Source organism: Gigantopelta aegis, chromosome 12 (assembly GCF_016097555.1).
Source record: "Gigantopelta aegis isolate Gae_Host chromosome 12, Gae_host_genome, whole genome shotgun sequence".
NCBI lineage: Eukaryota > Metazoa > Mollusca > Gastropoda > Neomphalida > Peltospiridae > Gigantopelta > Gigantopelta aegis.
Window position 1 is genome coordinate 38,170,457 of NC_054710.1, and position 19,278 is coordinate 38,189,734.

Here is a 19,278-nt window from a genome sequence, read left to right on the forward strand (position 1 = left end):
CTCTCTCTCTCTCTCTCTCTCTCTCTGTATCACTGTATTACTCACTGTAAACTGGCAGACTAAAGTGATGGCTGCGTATTCCAGCTTTAGACAGTTTACACGACCAGATCACATCATCACTGACTGCAACTCTGTTGATCCTCAGTGTATAGTTCTTAGTGGTGGACGAGCTGCTGTCTGTTCCACTACCACAGGATGCAGTGTAACCTTGTGGTGCAGATTTCCTTATATCACATGAAGACATGTTCTGTTCCAGAGAGGCCCACGTAGACTTTAATGCTTCATTAATATAAAAATCTACTACATAATAAAGACCAGCCGCCTGTGTGACTGTGCAGGTTAATGTAAATGACTCGTTGAACACCGCATAAGATGAAGACCCAGACAAAAAAACTTCTGAAACCAGAATAATACATGTATCTCATTAAAGGGCACACAAATACTAAACTTGGCATTTTCAACATGGGAGGTGGGGTGGGGTTCACAATGAGTTGAATATTCAGCTTATAACTTGTATGTTACATTTATGTTTCTTATACTCCACTTCCGGTCTCGTCATGGTTTCTTTTGTAAAAACAATTGGTCTATCATACATCAAGTTCCATTTAACTGTACATCTAAAACAAAGAAAAAACCTAAACAAAACCAAAACAAAGTCATAGAAGAAATTAATCATGAATAATGCACTTAACTTGTATTATCATAATTTATACGGAAATACGGAAAGTATATCAGTTGTTCTTCTTATATGCGATTATCACGTGTTGATTCGGAAAAATGCACATTCCACGACTATGTTACTAACACGTTCTGCCACGTTCACACTTGTCAAGTTCGCTTGCAACGCATTTTCTCTCGAATCTTTCAACACTTTACTGTAGTATCCATATTGGGGACTGTAGAGGAATTTGTCCCTTGAAGTACACATGGTTACACATGTCCTGCTGCCATCCTAAACTTTACATCTGACTGTTCTTTTATTAACGTGTCTCAACTATTAAAAATATCAAACATTAATCATAAGATTAACTTTTACTGTTTCGGGTCATGTCTGTTAGTTTATGGAATCGCCCTTTTGCACCTTGTGCCTTAGGCCCCTGGAGGTTATAATGACCAAATTCACAAATTTGTTTCTCCATGTCCCAAGGAAGTCTAATTCCCACAATATTGAGATGGACTAGGTCAAGGAGATTTGGAGAAGGATTTAAAGAAATAACAGTTTAAATGCATTTCTCTATAAAACTGAACAACCAAACCATTATCAAAAATCAAGACAGTATCTCTGCACAATGCAAAGTCAAATGGGCATTTAGCAAAATATTAGTTTTATTCCATGAATCTCTATCCAGTGCCTCTCATCTATAGGACAGCTACTCCAAGAAGGTCCTTTACTGGATAATGCAGCATTCCTCAAAGACGATTGCCACTCCCAGACTCATTTATTAAATCAAAACTAGCACGAGACACTTGTAGGTGTGAAACAAAATGCTGTGCCGTATCTTGTCCATGTCAGATGTGAGGACAGTTATGTGTATGTGGTTCAGACGGTTGCTTCAGTTCAGTCAGTATTAAGTAATAAGGGGATGTCTAACCATCAAACTAGATGAACATGTCTCACGATTTCAGTCTCTAAAGATAAATATAACAGAAGTTTAAAGTTGTGGTAGCATTGCTCATATGATTCAGAACGCAGTTTGCAGAACCAAAGAAAATATTACTTGGAGCTGCATGTAACCAGAAAAGTACATTAATACAGACAGTATTCCAAGGATGATGAAATGTGTGAAAGTTGTAAGGTACCTTTATATAATAATATTGTTATATGATCTTACATCCTGATGACCTTATAGGAACATAGCCAAACATTTACTGATAGTCTTTGAATATTAATTGTATTATGCATTGCGTAAAATGTTATTTGACTTTTGACATCATTTTAACAATCTCATCAAACAAAAATTGGAATAATAATTAAAATAAAAAGTAAGATAATTGTTGATAATAAATTCAGTTAGAAGTGTTGATGAAATATGACTGTTTTTAACATTAAAAGGTTCACAACTACACCTACATTTGCCACTGTTTCAAGATTACCCCATTAAGGAGAAAATGGCACTTTTCTACTTAATTTCTAATGCATTTGTATGTTAATACACATTTTACATTCCTCATAACTGACAAAGTCACAACAAATGAAGTTAAACACGGCAGATTCTGAGAGTATAGGGTCCAAAAGATGATTTCAAATTTTAAAAAACACATTGTTATTGATCTTTTGACCTCAATAGTTGACCTTGAAGGTCAAATGCCGCAGTTTGCAACCAGGTTTTTCTGAAAGCTTGGACCATGCTGAAACTATATAGCATTGTTACTCACTCTTAACAAAAAATGCTATCATAAATATTTTTTAGTCTTGGCCGGTCAACTAATAGCAATTTATTTTTACATCAAAAATAGCGTGTGCCAGTATAGGGTTAAAGCCGCAAACCCTAGTTCCATCCAGTGAAAATAAATTATAATTTGGTTAATCTACAAACCTGTAACACACTTAGATCATGTTTTTATCAAATGGAGTGAAAAAGAAGGTTTTATATCGATAAATACCATGGGAATCTCCATGTCCCAATTGCTTGAAATAATTTTGTAAGTTAGTATTTTGATGTCACCGGTAGATGTCGCTCGAAGCACAACAATGCCTACGTCACGACAAATTTCACAGACTTGGGGTGCGTTTCTTTCACCTCTCCTGGACATGTTCCAACTGTTCTGTCCTGGTTGTATCCCCTCTCCAGATATCGTAAGACTTAGCAAAATTATTGGTTTTAAGGGTTTGTAACGTTTTGTATTGAGACACTTACTTGTCTGAACTTTATTGTTACTGAAAATGTTCACGAACTGTGAAGAAAAATCTCACAAATGAACAACAACAAATCGGATGTTGATTGCGCGAACCGTGCACGAGAAAACAAACCGAACCAAAATGATAACGGTCACGTGGTATACCAACGCCTGTGACATTGAAATGGAAATATCTCCTCTAAAAAATAGATTAGACCTTGTCTGCTCAACGGGTTTTTTCTCAAACGTGCGTCCGTTTTCAAGAAATACGAAAAATGTATTTTGTGGTATTACAAACACCAGGATTACCAGGATTACCAAACAACACTTCAGGTGAATGGAAATGTATATTCTAAATGATAAACGGTAAGTAAAGTGCAATTTTATTTGTGAAAAAAATGGGTTTAATAGCGAAAAACAACACGCCGTAATGGTTAACAACTAGCCGTAACTAGGGTGTGTCCCTTTAATGTCTTTAATTTCCATTATAGTCCAGGAGCCAGGTCGATTTATCTATGTTGGAAAGTCAGGAAGGTTTGAACATTGATTCTTATGTAAAACTATGTGTATATTTCAGATCTGCAACTCTCACTTGCCTAAACCTGTACGTTAATTGGGTATTTGCATTGCTTTAATGGTACATCCACGACAAATGTTTGTCCATCTGCTGCTACCCCAAAACAATAGTCAACAGGACTCACGCCAAATTTTAGTTATGGGTGAGATTAAACTTTTAAACAATATATTTTATGACACTTAATATCCAAGCATTCCATTTTGGTTTGCTTGATTTTCATAATTGGTCAGTTCGACCTTAATTTTCAAGGTCAAATGAAGGTAATTGTTTCTAAATATGTAATAATGCTGTAAATTACATAAATTAATGGTTCTTTTAATTCTTTCAACTAATATTGACCACATTATTACTCTAGTTTATAGATATATCCATTACACATCTAGTAGGGGTGCATCCTGATTAAAAGGAGATGTTTAGGAAAAGGTTACATACACATTTTGGGGCATGGTTTGTTAGAAATGGGTACCCATGTTACTGAGGTCTGTACAGGGTATGGTTTATGGTGATAGTAGGTAGAGTTTATGGCGAGGAAAGTTACACACGTGAAATTGACCCTTAAGGGTCTTTTGTGGTCAAATTAGGGGAATTAAAGTGGGGTTTTTTATTTATTTTTAAATTTTTCTTATCTTTGAGGATAGGGCTTTTTACAAATATTCTACTTAAAGTTTGCTTTTCATCAATATGATTATAACGAATCATCATATATTACCGAGTACCTGATAATTACTCTTAATGATACTGAGACTAAGGAACAAAGTAAAATAGCATTATGCATCTCAATTCCAGTGCTGAACATGGATCATTGTATTGCGTTGCAAACATTCTCATAGCCCTGTAATGTAACTGGCTGCAAGCACATGGCAAAATAACCTAAACGGTATAATTATTGCGCTTTCTTGCACTGTGCTTGAACCTTACTTGAATATAGGCATGTTAATATGTTGTCCTATCTTATTCCTGGCACGTGTACTCCAGTCTTGTGAACAGACTTGAGTCTTTCTAGACTCGACCCATGTCCGAGTACTCGACTACTCGTAGAGACACTTATTTCAGTGGAATGATTTAAAGGAGTTGAGGTACTCTCAATATCCATGTTGTCTCTACATATATGCCCGAGTACTCGACTACTCGTAGAGACACTTATTTCAGTGGAATGATTTAAAGGAGTTGAGGTACTCTGAATATCCATGTTGTCTCTACATATATGCCCGAGTACTCGACTACTCGTAGAGACACTTATTTCAGTGGAATGATTTAAAGGAGTTGAGGTACTCTGAATATCCATGTTGTCTCTACATATATGCCCGAGTACTCGACTACTCGTAGAGACACTTATTTCAATGGAATAATTTAAAGGAGTTGAGGTACTCTGAATATCCATGTTGTCTCTACATATATGCCCGAGTACTCGACTACTCGTAGAGACCCTTATTTCAGTGGAATGATTTAAAGGAGTTGAGGTACTCTCAATATCCATGTTGTCTCTTCATATATGCCCGAGTACTCGACTACTCGTAGAGACACGTATTTCAATGGAATGATTTAAAGGAGTTGAGGTACTCTCAATATCCATGTTGTCTCTACATATATGCCCGAGTACTCGACTACTCGTAGAGACCCTTATTTCAATGGAATGATTTAAAGGAGTTGAGGTACTCTCAATATCCATGTTGTCTCTACATATATGCCTGAGCACACACACCCAACTTCATTTATTTAAAAACATTTTTTTTTTTTTAATATGATATATTGCATTTGTACAAAACTGTATACAAAATATATTCCTTATGTATATGCCAATATATATGCCTTGTGTACTTTTAATTTCTAGGGAGCACTGTAGAAACAACAGTTTCAGTGAGTTTGTCAGTTTATGTCAGAATACACCAGATCCTGGTTGTCATAAAAGCACATTGATTCAACTCGTTTAGGAAAATGTATGTTATCTGTATACATAGTACCAAACCAATTAACACCTGGCTGGGTCAAAGTCCGAGGTGCACGCAACTTTTGATAGAGCAGTTAATACCACAAGTCCTATCATTGGTGTTAAATCTGGGTGTGTTTGTTGTGAAAAAACAACAATTTAGTTTCATCTGGGCAAAACATTTATGCAATTTTATTTCATTTAGTATCACTGTGTTAACTAGCCTTATGCTTAAAACATGTATGGGGTACCTATTAAAAAGTACTCATATGTTGTGCACAACTAGGGTAGTCATAGACGCTACACGATATCTCTGAAATTTGCAGCTTAACCCAAAAACAATTCTGATTTACATTAATGGTTTTGGGGTGGTAGTATTTACATTCAAGGTATATAAGTTGACTGATAGGCTTCAGGTAGATGTTTTAGCCACATATGTTACTATTGTCGTCTATGGGATTTGATTTGATGGTATACACCTCATACGTGTCAGTGCAGGACGAGTGGGACTGTCTAGGGCGTCAAATTTTAGGGGTGGCAAAATCTTGTAACTACCGCCCCAAGCCTCCCTCCTCGAAATTCCACTTTCCACGAAGTAGTAGAAACCGTTCTTTATGCCACATCCATCTGCTCTCCATCTCCCCCCACCCCGAGCTCATGTATAGCAGCCTATTCCTAATTATTTCTACTAAGTCGTAGAATCACCCCCCCCCCCCCCCCACACACACACACCCCCACCCCAGCTCTGGTTAATTCACCAGTCTATCCCTAAATGTTTCCAGTTAGTAGTAGTATCTCTTCTCTTCCCACCACCATCATGGGCGTCTACACTGGGGGAAAGCGGGGGTGGGGGGCATTGCGCATTCCAAATATTTTGTTTTACTTATATTTGTCAGTTAAAGTACAAGTTACACATTTAAAATAGTGGCATTTGCTATGGTGAATTTTACTTGTAGAAAGTAGAACTTCAAGTTTTCAACATTTTCTGTGAATGGATTAATCTGATCTCAAGTCACTCTAGAAATGACGTAAATGCGCCACCAAAGGAGTCAAACGTTTCGTTGAGTTACGTTTTAATACAAAGCCCTTCATACTAAATTAGTAAGTTCATCCTTTGTTACTGGAATTTGCAGTTGTATTTATATATATTCAAGGTTGAACTTCCATACAAATGTTATACATCGTGGAATTTGTTTTTTAATGTTGCATTTGTCAGTATTTGTAATGATTAACTTTACTTGTAGAATGCAAGAAAATGTATTTCAGACCATCTAGCTTTATGTAAAGTGCTGTTTGTTATTTATAAAGCACAGGTGTACTAGCTAGCTGAATACAGGCAAATAAAATCAATACAATAACTAAAATCACATCTAACGTGTGACAAGTGAAACATAATACTTACCGAAAACAGCAAATACAATAACTATAATCACATCTAACGTGTGACAAGTGAAACATAATACTTACCGACAACAGCCAGTTTGAATGTTTTAATTACAGATTTTAATGTAAATGTGTTGGTGGCTGTACACATGTACACGCCTGCTTCTTTCTTTCCGATGTTCTTCAATGCTAATAACGAGGCTGAACCAACGGGTTTATTTTCCAGTGTCCAAGAGTATGAACATGGTGGGACACAGTCAGCAGTACAGTTTACTGTCACATTGCCTCCGTCTTCGACTTTAGCTGGTGGTGATGGATTGAATGTAATATTGTCAGGACCATCTGAAAATACATTGCAGTTTGTACTTGTACACAGTAACAAATACTAAGTAAATGTGCAGACTATTTTTTTTATATATATATATATATTCCTAACATACATTCCATACAAGCTGTTTACACATTGTGAAATTTGCACAGGTGGTCAGTGAACTCATATCAGGTGGAGTGTTATTCGGTGTTGTCATATGCACTGACATGCGCAGAGGAATGTGAAAGAGGTCTATTCGCAATATTTTAGGGTACATAATTTTACCCTTCATACCCTCTGGCAGAAACCCTGGTCACTGATATTAGAATACTAGAAATAGTGAAAATGATTTTATGCATTTCAGTAATTTATTATGACACACGATACTTGCAATAGTGCTTCATTTCTCAAGATGAAAATTATTTCACACGGTCACAATTGTAAAGAAAAAACAAGTTAAAATGTCCATTCACTTATTTATTTTTAATCCAAAAATACAAACAACAACATGAATATGTAAACATAGAATGTATCCAGTTTTGAACACTTATGCATCATACAAAATACATCTAAACGGTCACCTGAGTAAATTGCTGACCAAACCACCAAACACATGGAGTGTGGGGAACCCATTTTTCTAGCGGGATTAAAATGACCAAATTCATGATTTTGGTTTTCCATCAGTGAGAGAAACTGCCAAGTAAATTTGGTTGGAAATTGTCTAATAGTTCTGAAAGACATTACAGTTTAAATGCATTTCTCTATATGATAGATGGTTTTACGGAATTTATCTCCTCCCTGAGGGTAATAGGTGGGGTCGGGGGGGGGGGGGGGGGACCAAAATTAGTGCAGTTAGCAAAACTGATATTTTTATGGTATTACTGGAGAAGACAATTGGCTGATTTTCCCCGTATTTGTGCACCACACTTAGGATCCTGGCAGGGAGTAGAATGATCAAATTCACCAAAATTCACCAAAACCCTTTTTACCATGTATTTCCACCAAATTCACCAAAAACCTTTTTACCATATATTTCCACCACTTTACTCTTACACAATATTAGTTGTTTAATCCATGTAAAAATATGTAGTGATTCATTTACAACCCTATATAGCTGTTCAGGGCTGTAGCTAGGATTACAAAATAAATAAATAAATAAATAAATAAATATAAATAAATAAATAAATAAATAAAAATAAATAAATAAATACATTTCGTTTTTAGGGGTGGCAGATGAATTCTTGGAATCAATGAGCAGGCAAGGCGCAAGACACTAGGCGGTATGGAGGCATGACCCACCCCCAGACATTTTTCTAATCTAGAGGTTCTGAAATACCATTTTGCAGCCATTTCAGGGAGGTTGCTTACTAAAAACACCAGTATCAATAATCAGTCATTTGGTATTATTTTTACCTGATTTATGTGGGGGTTGACTCCTATCTTGCGTTCCGTCACATCCTTGCCTCTCCACCTAGCTACGGCTCTGCTGTTTGACAGACCCGTTTAGGGATCCGTGGGGCCTGTAGCACAACTAAGAGCGAGACCGCCTTCCCAGGATATATATTTTGCACACACACACACACACACACCCTCGGGGAGAGGGGAAACATGACCTGGGCAAAATAAATGTACACATCACTGCGGGGCCCACTGAAGCGCGGGGATGGTAGCACGTGCTACAATTGCTACTAGGATAAACCGGCTCTCCTGTTTGGCAGTACAGCTTTTATGAATAATTGTTGTTATCCAGATTCGGGGATTTTTGTTTAACTCGGGCAAATATCAGCCTGCACCTCTACAAAAATGCAGCTCGTACACATATGGGTTTATTTATTTTTAATTTTGGGCCCTGTTGCTTAGGCCCTTGGAAAGGGGGTTCGAATTTCTTTGTTTGTGGCACAAAATGTAGTGGGAATTGATGAAGAAATTTTTGAGAAGTCAAATACGTGAAACGTTTATGCATGACTCATGGCGGTTGAAAACGGACCGCACAGGTAAATGTTGAAAAAAAAAAAAAAAAAAAAAAAACATGCTTTCTCGCCATGATATTATTGGAATCATGAATAATTTGTGCAACTTCTTCTGAATTGTTTATAGAGGGGCTTAAAGAAGAAAAAAATCACTGGCAGTTGTTCCCGCGAAATGGTGTACTAATCCCCAAACGATATCTAGGTCAAACGGCGTTTTTGCGATTTTTGTTTGATATTTTTATCGTTTTATGATTTGTGATTATTACTAGTAATCTTAAATGCAACATTTTATTTGCACGAAATAATTTGTTTAACATTTTTGTAGACAAACTGGAAACAACTGAACAGTGTTTCGGGTTGTTGCCTACACAATGGAGCGCCCGCCCTGCTAAAGCACGTGGTCTTTTTTTCTTCTTTTTTAAAATTTATTTATCAACATATTTTTTAAAATAAAACATGCGATTACTTACTCTGAATCTATTGCAAGCCATTATCCTACGGTAATTTTCACATATTGTATATAGGTCGCGCGATTTTTTTGCATTATTATTTTATTTTATTTTTTAAATTGGGGGGGGGGGGGGGGGGAGTGCTGCGTAACACGAAAAAGAACCCTGTCAGTGTTCTAAAAAACGGTCAATAACTTGTGTGCAAAAGAAATTGGACCTCGCGGTGAGGGTGTGTACAACACCAATGCACCCCACTGGTGTAGGAAGCGGAGGAGGGGCAAGGGGGGGTATTTTTTTTAGATATTTTGCTTTATATTTTCTTTATAATAGTGTAAATATAAAAGTGTGCCCCCCCCCCCCCTTTTTTTTGCACCTTCCTACGCCACTGCACCCACACCCATGGGTACAGGCCTGATGTACGAATCATAAGCATACGGGCTCCCGTTTGTTTTGTAGGGGTGGGTCGGGCAGAGGGGCAGGCTAATTTTTGTCCGAATTAAATGAAATTACCCAAAGTGAAAACAAAAATGTTTTATTCATTTTACCTACCGGCCTCGGTGGCGTCGTGGTTAGGCCATCGGTCTACAGGCTGGTAGGTACTGGGTTCTGATCCCAGTCGAGACATGGGATTTTTAATCCAGATACCGACTCCAAACCCTGAGTGAGTGCTCCGCAAGGCTCGATGGGTAGGTGTAAACCACTTGCACCGACCAGTGATCCATAATTGGTTCAACAAAGGCCATGGTTTGTGCTATCCTGTCTGTGGGAAGCGCAAATAAAAGATCCCTTGCTGCCAATCGGAAAGAGTAGTCTATGTAGTGGCGACAGCGGGTTTCCTCTCAAAATCTGTGTGGTCCTTAACCATATATCTGACTCCATATAACCGTAAATAAAATGTGTTGAGTGCGTCGTTAAATAAAACATTTCTTTCTTTTTCATTTTACCTTTATTGCCAACCAGCTATATATAATATAGGGTTTCAAACAAAGCACTACTAATTTTTACATGGATTACAACTAATATTGTGGGAGGAATGATGGAAATAGTACATGTACATGGTGAAAAGGTTTGAGATATCGTTTTCGTTCGTTTTAGGATTTGGTACTAATATATTTATCAAAACACAATAGTTCCCACACAACAGCAGTTTACCTCATGATGATTATTTTATCTTTATAACATATGCTGACGCGTATGTAGGGAGTGGGTCGACACCCACCCTACTCCACCCACGCCTCCCGGCCCCTGCTTGAGCAGATGTTTTTTTTTTTTTTTTTTTTTTGCAATACATACTTCGGTGGACCATGACTGAAATCCCCTACAAACGTCCGTCTCCAGGCCCCAACCCCGCCGCTAAAATCCCAGCACACACGCCTTATTTTTTTAAATGGTCATCCACCATACAACAATAATTACAAAACTTCCACTGCTTATATACGCTAAAAGTAAAAGGTGCACAAACATTTTTGTATGTATATGATAAAGCGACCATTATTACAGTCTCTGCATAATCATAATTGTTTTACTTAAAAACAACAAAATTGCAATTGTGACATCACGCAACTGCCCTACAATTTTTTGTTTGTTTTACCGAAAGCTGACCTGATTCCAATGAAGATATGAAAGTGTGCTTCTTTGATTTGGAGCTGTTTTCGTCACAATACTGGTAAGTGCTCCTTATATCCTTATGTTTTGCATGATTTACCTGTTTTCATGTCTACTGGGTTTTACACCCACTGCAAATGAGTTTTAAATTTTAATTTATTATTTTTGAAGGTCGACGATAAAGGGATATCGTTGGGTGTAGCGAGTGAGCCCGAGGACAGTGATTTAAACGTCTTGAAGTAATCTCTTTCTTGCACGACAACTGTTGAAGGGTGAATTGTCACCAGGCTCTGTAATGCACAATGACCATCTCATCAGGATCAGCAGAAAGCTGCATAAGAAGAAACTGGCACCGACTCCAAGAACTAGTGAACTATGGCTTCAATATTTGTCTATGGTTGATACAATGGACTGCTTTTTGAAGGCTGGTTTCTTCACCTGTCAGTTATACATAGATGTGCCCATATATTGATGCAGCTGGACACAGTCTGCCTATCTGTACATGCAACAGATGAACAAATTTGACAAAATCAACACCTTTGTCCACAAAAGCTTAACTGATGGACACCATATTCTGAGACGAAGCAACATATACTGGGCTGGCATTTCATCAGACATTACTATTGAGCAGACTCTGATGCGAGGTGGCGTCATTAGAAGGACAAGGATAAACGAATCCCAACATGCAAAATAGGTGATTTCCATGCCAGCATGTGCTGATATAAACAATGTTATAGAGGAAGTTACTGGATCTCGGCGACTTACGAGTGAGCGATTAGCACATAGAATCCATTTGCTGACAATCCACACTTAGAAACATTGTTAATGGAGTCATCAGAGATTCATCTGTCAATGTTAAGAAGGCAAAGCCATAGAAGGTCAAACAGTAGCAGAGATTACCCAGACGCCTGGGGAAAACAAATCTGTCAAAGTGGATGGCAAGCCAGTAACAGTTAACTCTTTATGACAGCAGTCAATACCATATCTGGTGACATAAAACAAAGCAGCACTGGCAGATGTAGCTTTGGAAATTTGTTCTTGCCAATGGTAACGCTACCAGTCCGTCAGTACCAAATGGCGCACAGTTAGTAATTGGTGAAGGCTCCTTACTTCAACTACTGAATACATCATGGAGGCATGAAAATACCTTTAATAGCATCATCGTTTCCTACGTTCAGTTTGTTACACATCACTATCCAAAAGCTGTTCTTGTCATAGGCGGACACATGTCAGGGACATCAACAAAATACATGATCCACCTAAGGCATGCCATGGGAGGGGAAATGGAATGATGTTCAATTTGTGCTCATATGATGCTCCGATCTACAAAAGAGCAATTATTATCAAACAAAGAACAAGCAGCGTTTCTTGTGTGCCCTTGGTAGTCTTTGGAAAAGACAAGCACAATCATTTATGCAAAAGCTGGTACTGACTTGCAGATCGTCACTGCAGTAACAGTGTGCAATTGTAATGGTTGGAGAAGATACCGATCTGCTAATTTTGTTAGTACATCACACTCGCACCGACTCACATGATGTTTTATTTTATTGGGACAAACAAGCTTGTCGTTCACTTGTGAGGTGTTTCTTCACAGTTCGGGAACATTTTCATTAACAATAACGTTCAAACAAGTAAGTATCTAAATATAAAACATTACAAACCCCTAAAACAGATAATTTTACCAAGTCGTTTTTGTTTATTCATTAAAATGGGAGGAAGTTGAATTAGCATTAGGTGTATGTCACATGACCTTATGCGTGTCAGATCAACAAGGCCAAATCATTTACTTTTTAACACTTTTATGACCCCTATTGCTGGAATGTTTTTCAATTATTATATTCGATTTCCAAAAGGTATGGTGCATTTCTTTCTTTTTTTTACCCCTACTGTAGTGAATAGTAGGCAGTCCATTTTGAACAATTAAAAATAATTCTGAGTGTATAAATGATTTTAATTAAGAATCAGTTCATTAGAAAAATGATATTTTACAAACTATCAACTGGTATGGACGTATAGGCTGTCTGTGTTGTATTGTATTGACATCAAGTGTTGTTAGCGATCACGGGGGGGTGGACGAGGTGAACTGACCACACTTGACAAACTGAATTTTTCCTTTTAAAAATATTAATCAGTGTTCGTTCACTGTGCATAGTTGAAAAACATGTATTTTATCATGTAGTGGATTTAAAAATTGAAAATGACAAACCGCGCAGGCGTGACAAGGCTATTTTTCCAAAGGTACGTTTCTAGAACAGATCTAATAAACATGTTTTCCTGTTTACTGGATCATGTTACACGTGTGTTTACTAGAATAGATTCGTTTTACATCCATGTTGTTGATTTTGTTTCGTTAACTGATTGGAATATATTTTATTTTATGTAACCTAATTGAAAAATATATAATATTCTTTCTGCAAGTATCGTATTCATTTTTTTGTCGTTAGCGGAACGCAGTTTGGGACGTTGATGGTACTTGTTTACATAATGACGTCATTAAATCAATACTAAAAAATTATGCAGTCACACACATTTCTAACTTTTGCAAGATGTACAGGTGTTCTTTGTGATAGTGTTATAGCACAAAAACCTTGTGTACCAATTTGTTTTTGGTCATAGATAATTTTATCACAGCCTATCACACTATTAATCTTCTTTCAATAATAAAACAAAAAACAATCGATGACACCACATAATTGCTATGTGTGACACACAACGAGAATGTTTCGTGAAAATAATATAGGTCAAGGTATTCCCCAGACTAGTTCAGTCTGGTTCAGTAGATATTCGTAACCCATCGTTTCCAATTTAGAGAGAGAGAGAGAGAGAGAGAGAGAGAGAGAGAGAGAGAGAGAGAGAGAGAGAGAGAGAGAGAGAGAGAGAGAGAGAGACAGACAGACAGACAGAGGCAGAGGCAGAGGCAGAGGCAGAGGCAGACAGAGTAATGTTAAAATGGAAAAAGGGAAAACTGGCAGAAAACCCCCCAAAACAAAAAAGACGAATACATATTCGAGCACACAGTGGACGAAACTGTTCAAGAAACATGGCTGTTTAGAATATTGTCTGCTGGAGTATAAGTAATCACGTTGTAATTATTTACAGTTTACATCACATGCAAGCAATGTGTACGACTGCTGTCAAATTTTATGACGGGAAATGTTTTATCACATGACCTGTTTATAAATAGAAATAGAGGAATGGTGCTTTTCGATGACTGTTTATGCTGTCTGATTATAACTATTTCATTGTGTTTGTACCTTTTTAGACATGAAAAGTGATACTTATATAATAATATATTATGCAAACGTGTTCTGATAAATGAAACCGCTACCGAAAAACAAGAAACAATAACAAACAATAGCACGCACCATTTGACGGGTCATTTCTTTTTCTTCTTTAAAAAAAAAAAACAACATAAAATGTACAACAATTTAGGAAATATTTGGATATGTTATTCTAAGACTATTTATTGACATTTCCTTACTAAGTGACGTCATTGTGATGACGCTTGACGTGTATACACGTCAATGACAGGAAACAGTTGAAGATAGTAATCAGTATAAGGTAGCACTAAAAAAAGGGTTAACATTCGAGCCTAATAAATCATATATAGAAGAAGTAAACTTACTGCTAATCATTAAATAAAAAGTAGACCTTGTAGATGATCCAAATAGCCCACAGGACCAATCTCCTGCATCATGTGATGCAACTTGGTAGATGACAAAAGTATAGGTCTTAGTTGTGGACGAGCTGCTGTTTGTGCCACTTCCACAGGATGTATTGTAGCCTTTCTCTGGATTACTGAACACAATACAAGTATTACCAGACTGAAACCATGAACCATCTTTAGATGTTCTCTTATAAAAAGCTATTCCATTATCGAGATTCGCAGCATCTGTTACTGTACAGGTGAATGTAAATGGCGTGTTAAGCACTGCATAAGGTGAAGACCCAGAAATGTTCACTGAAACACCTGGAAAACATAATTTAAAAATATCATTTATAAAAAAAACAAAAAACCCAGCATATTCCTGAGGAAGTTTCTAACCAAATCTAGTTCAAAAATTATCTTGTGCCAATGTATACTTGACCCCTCCGAAACAGGGACCCAACATTGATGAATTTTACAACGTTGGTAAAGCATCTAATGACTTTTACATATATGATTCTAGCATTTCCGGAAGTAAAGAATAATAATAAAAACTCCTTATAAGTTCCCTTTTAAGCCCCACCCTGGAGGAAGGGAGTGGTGGGATGGGGAGGGCAGTGGTTTCAGTGGGGAGAGGATAGTGGTGAGAATGACCAAATTCACATATTTGTTTCTCCATGTTCCTAGGAAGCTTCAAGCAAAATGTGAAACGTTTATACACGACAGATGACGCTGAACAAACAGAGCCACAAATAAAAACAAAACAAAACAAGTTTCACTTTATGCAACATACCAGTCATCTCTAATAATAATACATGTCCCAACCAGTACCCTATAACTGATGTATCAAAGGACATGGTATGTGATGTTCTGCTCTGTCTGTGGATATCAGGTCTCGAAATTCGGTGTTAGAAGGGCAGGCTGTGATAGCCTTTGAAAATCTAGGAAATAAAGAGCAGCAAGGCTACTTTCACACATTTTCAAAGTGAACCCAGGTAGTCTTTTTAAAGAAGTCGATTTAATCACAAAAGAACTTTAACAGTAATTCTGTTAAATTGGCCATTCATCAATAAAGCAATGTATTCTAGTGGTGTCATTAAACAAAACAATCTCTTAACTTTTTAGTGGTGTCGTTAAACCCAACTTTGGTGGAGATTAAGACATATCTGGTCTCCTTTAAGAAACACTGCTGCTGTTCCATCTCATCACAGCAGGCAGGGTTTCTGCCAAAGGGTAAAATGGGTATGACGCCATACAGATTGTAGATGTTTCTCTCTTTTTTAAGTTAACCTTTTGAAAACATTAATTACTCCTAGCATTACTGATTGTTTTCTTAACCCTAACCCTAAACTTAATCCATTTTCTGTCTGGGAGAGCCCCCCCCCCCCCCCCCCCCCCCCCCCTTTATGCAAGAGAATTGCCTTTCAACTTGTGATGTAAAACCAGGCAAGACCAAAACGATTTGTACAAGATGGAGGATGTTTCAATACTATTATTTTTTCAGTGAATATTTTCCACCAGATTGCTGCATATATCATGGTCTTGTGATAATTTGAGAGATCCAACTTCAGCATCATCCATTCTCCATGTACCACACTGACATCACATTGAGAAGACATGATATGCGCAAAGTGGTCAATCAGTGAATCCACTTCGTGGTTCCCGTACATAGCAAGGTCTCCCTGTTCAGTTAGCAAGCTGGCTGGATCAAATATGTCAGCTGCCATGATGATGTTATCTTGAATAAATGTAGAGAATCGACACTCAGTGATGTCAAAAATAAACTTGGTATGTTTTGCAAAGTCTGTCATGGTGTTATCACCTGAGGATAGCGTCACACCTCGGAATGTGTGTTGATTCTCTTCAGCTGTCTGACTGATACGTTGCGCAGCTGTCTTCCATATTGGGTTTGCTTTGCTTTCAGAGATAGACAAACAGCTTCATTCCTGGTTCTTACATTTGAAACTGCCAAATCATCGTGTTACCGACAAAGAGAGAGTGCAGCTAAGTCTTCTACTAAATGTTGGTATTTAGCAACATGCAAAATTAATTTGTGTGATTTAAGGAATTTTAGATAGCCCTTCATTTTTGCTTTATCTGCTGGTTCGATATCCTTTCTTTGCTCAGACGCCATGTATTTCCTATTGTTTTATAATACTTTAATGTCTCCACAAGAGTACTAACTTCGGCAAACAGAAATTTTCTTAGAATCATAAATACATGTCCGATTTCCAAAATTCAAAAAGTAAAATGATGTGCTCACCAAGTACAATTCAAGTTACTTAATAGTTTCGTTTTTAGTTGCTATGTAGAGGTCACGGCTCATAAAACTATTACTCTATGTTCAGTTTATTTACCTCGTCGAAACCATTTTAATTTTAATTCTAGATATCTTCAAGATCTCAATAACCAGCTTTCTACTCCCTTTATTATTGTGGGAGATTTTAATGGTCACCATACTTTGTGGGGATGTGAGGATGTAAATATTAGAGGTAAACAATTCGAAGACTTAATTCTCAAAAATGACTTGCTTTCATTTAATGATAAAAGTCATAGATATTTTCATTCTGCAAGTGGTTCTTTCACTTCTGTAGACTTAACCCTTTGTAGTCCTTCACTTTTTCTTGATTTCTCCTGCAAAGTTGGTTCAGACCCTTTATTATTATGGAAGATTTTCATGGTTACCACACTTTGTGGGGATGTGAGGATGTAAATATTAGAGGTAAACAATTGGAAGACTTAATTCTCAAAATGATAAAAGTTGGTTGCAAAGTTGGTTCAGACCCTTGTGGTAGTGACCACTTAACCATTATATTGGAGAATGATGGACCTCCATTGCTTGAAAGAGATCAAAGGTGGACGTTGGCAAAGGCAAATTTGGATCAGTTTCAGCATCTGTGCAGCACTCGACTGCAACAATTTGCCATTACTGATGCAGATGATCCCATGTCTCTGTTCACTTCCATCTTGAAGGATATTGCAGATGAAACTATTCCTAAGACTTCGGCAGTGCCAGAGTTTCAATAAACCATGGTTTAATGATACGTGCAAGGATGCATTCAAACAGCAAAACAGGCTCCTTGAGAGGTTCAAACGTGAACCTACTGGGGATAACCTGGATGCATTTCGTATTGCTAGGGCTAAGGCTCGAAGAGAGATTAGACAGAGTAAGAAAATATCTTGGAGAACTTTTGTCTCCAAGTTGAATTCACAAACATTAGTGAAATCTGTCTGGAATAAGATCCGTAAAATCAAAGGTAAAGAATCCAGTAATACAGTTCATCATATGTCTGTCAATGAAACGGATGTCACGTCTCATCGTGACATTGCCAATGCATAGGCAGACAACTTTTCTCATAACTCCTCTTCTGCTTTCAGTACAGATGCATTTACATCTGTTAGAACTAAAGCTGAAAACCAGTCCATTAATTTTTCATCTGAAAATGCTAAGTATACAACAGGCATTTCTCTTTTGAGGAATTGCAGGATGCTCTTCATAGAGCCCATGATACTTCAGTAGGACCAGATGAAATTCAATATCAGTTATTAAAACATTTACCGGAATCATCTTTGATGGTTCTTTTGAATATTTTTAATAACATCTGGTTTTCTGGTGAATTTCCTTCTGATTAGAGGAAAGCAATTATTATTCCTATTCCTAATCCTGGTAAGGATCCAACCAATCCTACTAGTTATTGCCCTATCGCTTTGACAAGTTGCATTTGTAAAACCATGAAACGAATGATCAACCGTAGACTAGTCTGGTATCTTGAATCTCACAAATTGCTTACTAACATTCAGTGTGGGTTCAGATCTAGACGTAGCACGGCTGATCATCTTGTTAGATTTGAAACATATTGTAGGGAAGCTTTCATCCATAATCAGCACTTGGATTCAGTGTTCTTTGATTTGGAGAAGGCTTACGATACCACGTGGAAGTATGGCATTTTAAAAGACCTCCATGGCATGGGCCTAAGAGGTTGACTTCCTGTTTTTATTTCTCAATTTTTAAAAGATAGAATTTTTAAAGTCCGTGTGGGTCGACTTTGTCTGACATTCACCCACAGGAGATGGGTGTGACTCCTGTGTAGTATCCTGTCTGTAACTTTATTTTCTGTGAAAATTAACAGCGAGCATCACCCAGTGTTTAACACCTGGTGTGGATTGCTCGTTATATGTCGATGATTTTCAGATTTGCTATGAATCGTACAATATGAGTATCATTGAACGTAAGTTGCAGCTTTGTTTAAATAAACTTCATCAATGGGCAACTGACAATGGCTTTCGATTCTCAAAGGCAAAAACGGTTTGTATGCATATTTGCCAGAAAAGAGGTCTCCACTTAGATCCACAGTTGTTTTTGGACAAAAGTCTAATTCCAGTTGCAGAGGAGACTAAAATTCTGATGGTTATTTTTGACAGTTATCTTTTGTGCCCCATCTCAAATATGTTAAATTGAAGGGCTTAAAAGCTCTCAATATTTTAAAGGTTATTGGTAATATGGAATGGGGAGCAGACCAAAAGATTATGCTCCATTTGTATAGATCTTTAGTTAGATCAAAAATGTATTATG

General features: G+C 37.2%; 1 protein-coding gene across 7 annotated transcripts in view; it reads right to left on the reverse strand.

Moving 5' to 3' along the window:
- Nucleotides 1-19,278, reverse strand: part of LOC121386892 — a 157,117-nt gene that overhangs the window by 99,627 nt on the left and 38,212 nt on the right. For all 7 annotated transcript variants that reach the window (XM_041517923.1, XM_041517928.1, XM_041517926.1 and 4 more), the window contains 3 exons: nucleotides 14,685-15,029; nucleotides 6,810-7,067; nucleotides 46-396 (listed from right to left, as the gene is read on the reverse strand). In XM_041517923.1, coding sequence (XP_041373857.1) covers nucleotides 46-396; nucleotides 6,810-7,067; nucleotides 14,685-15,029 — 954 coding nt within the window. The remainder of the gene's footprint in view (nucleotides 1-45; nucleotides 397-6,809; nucleotides 7,068-14,684; nucleotides 15,030-19,278) is intronic.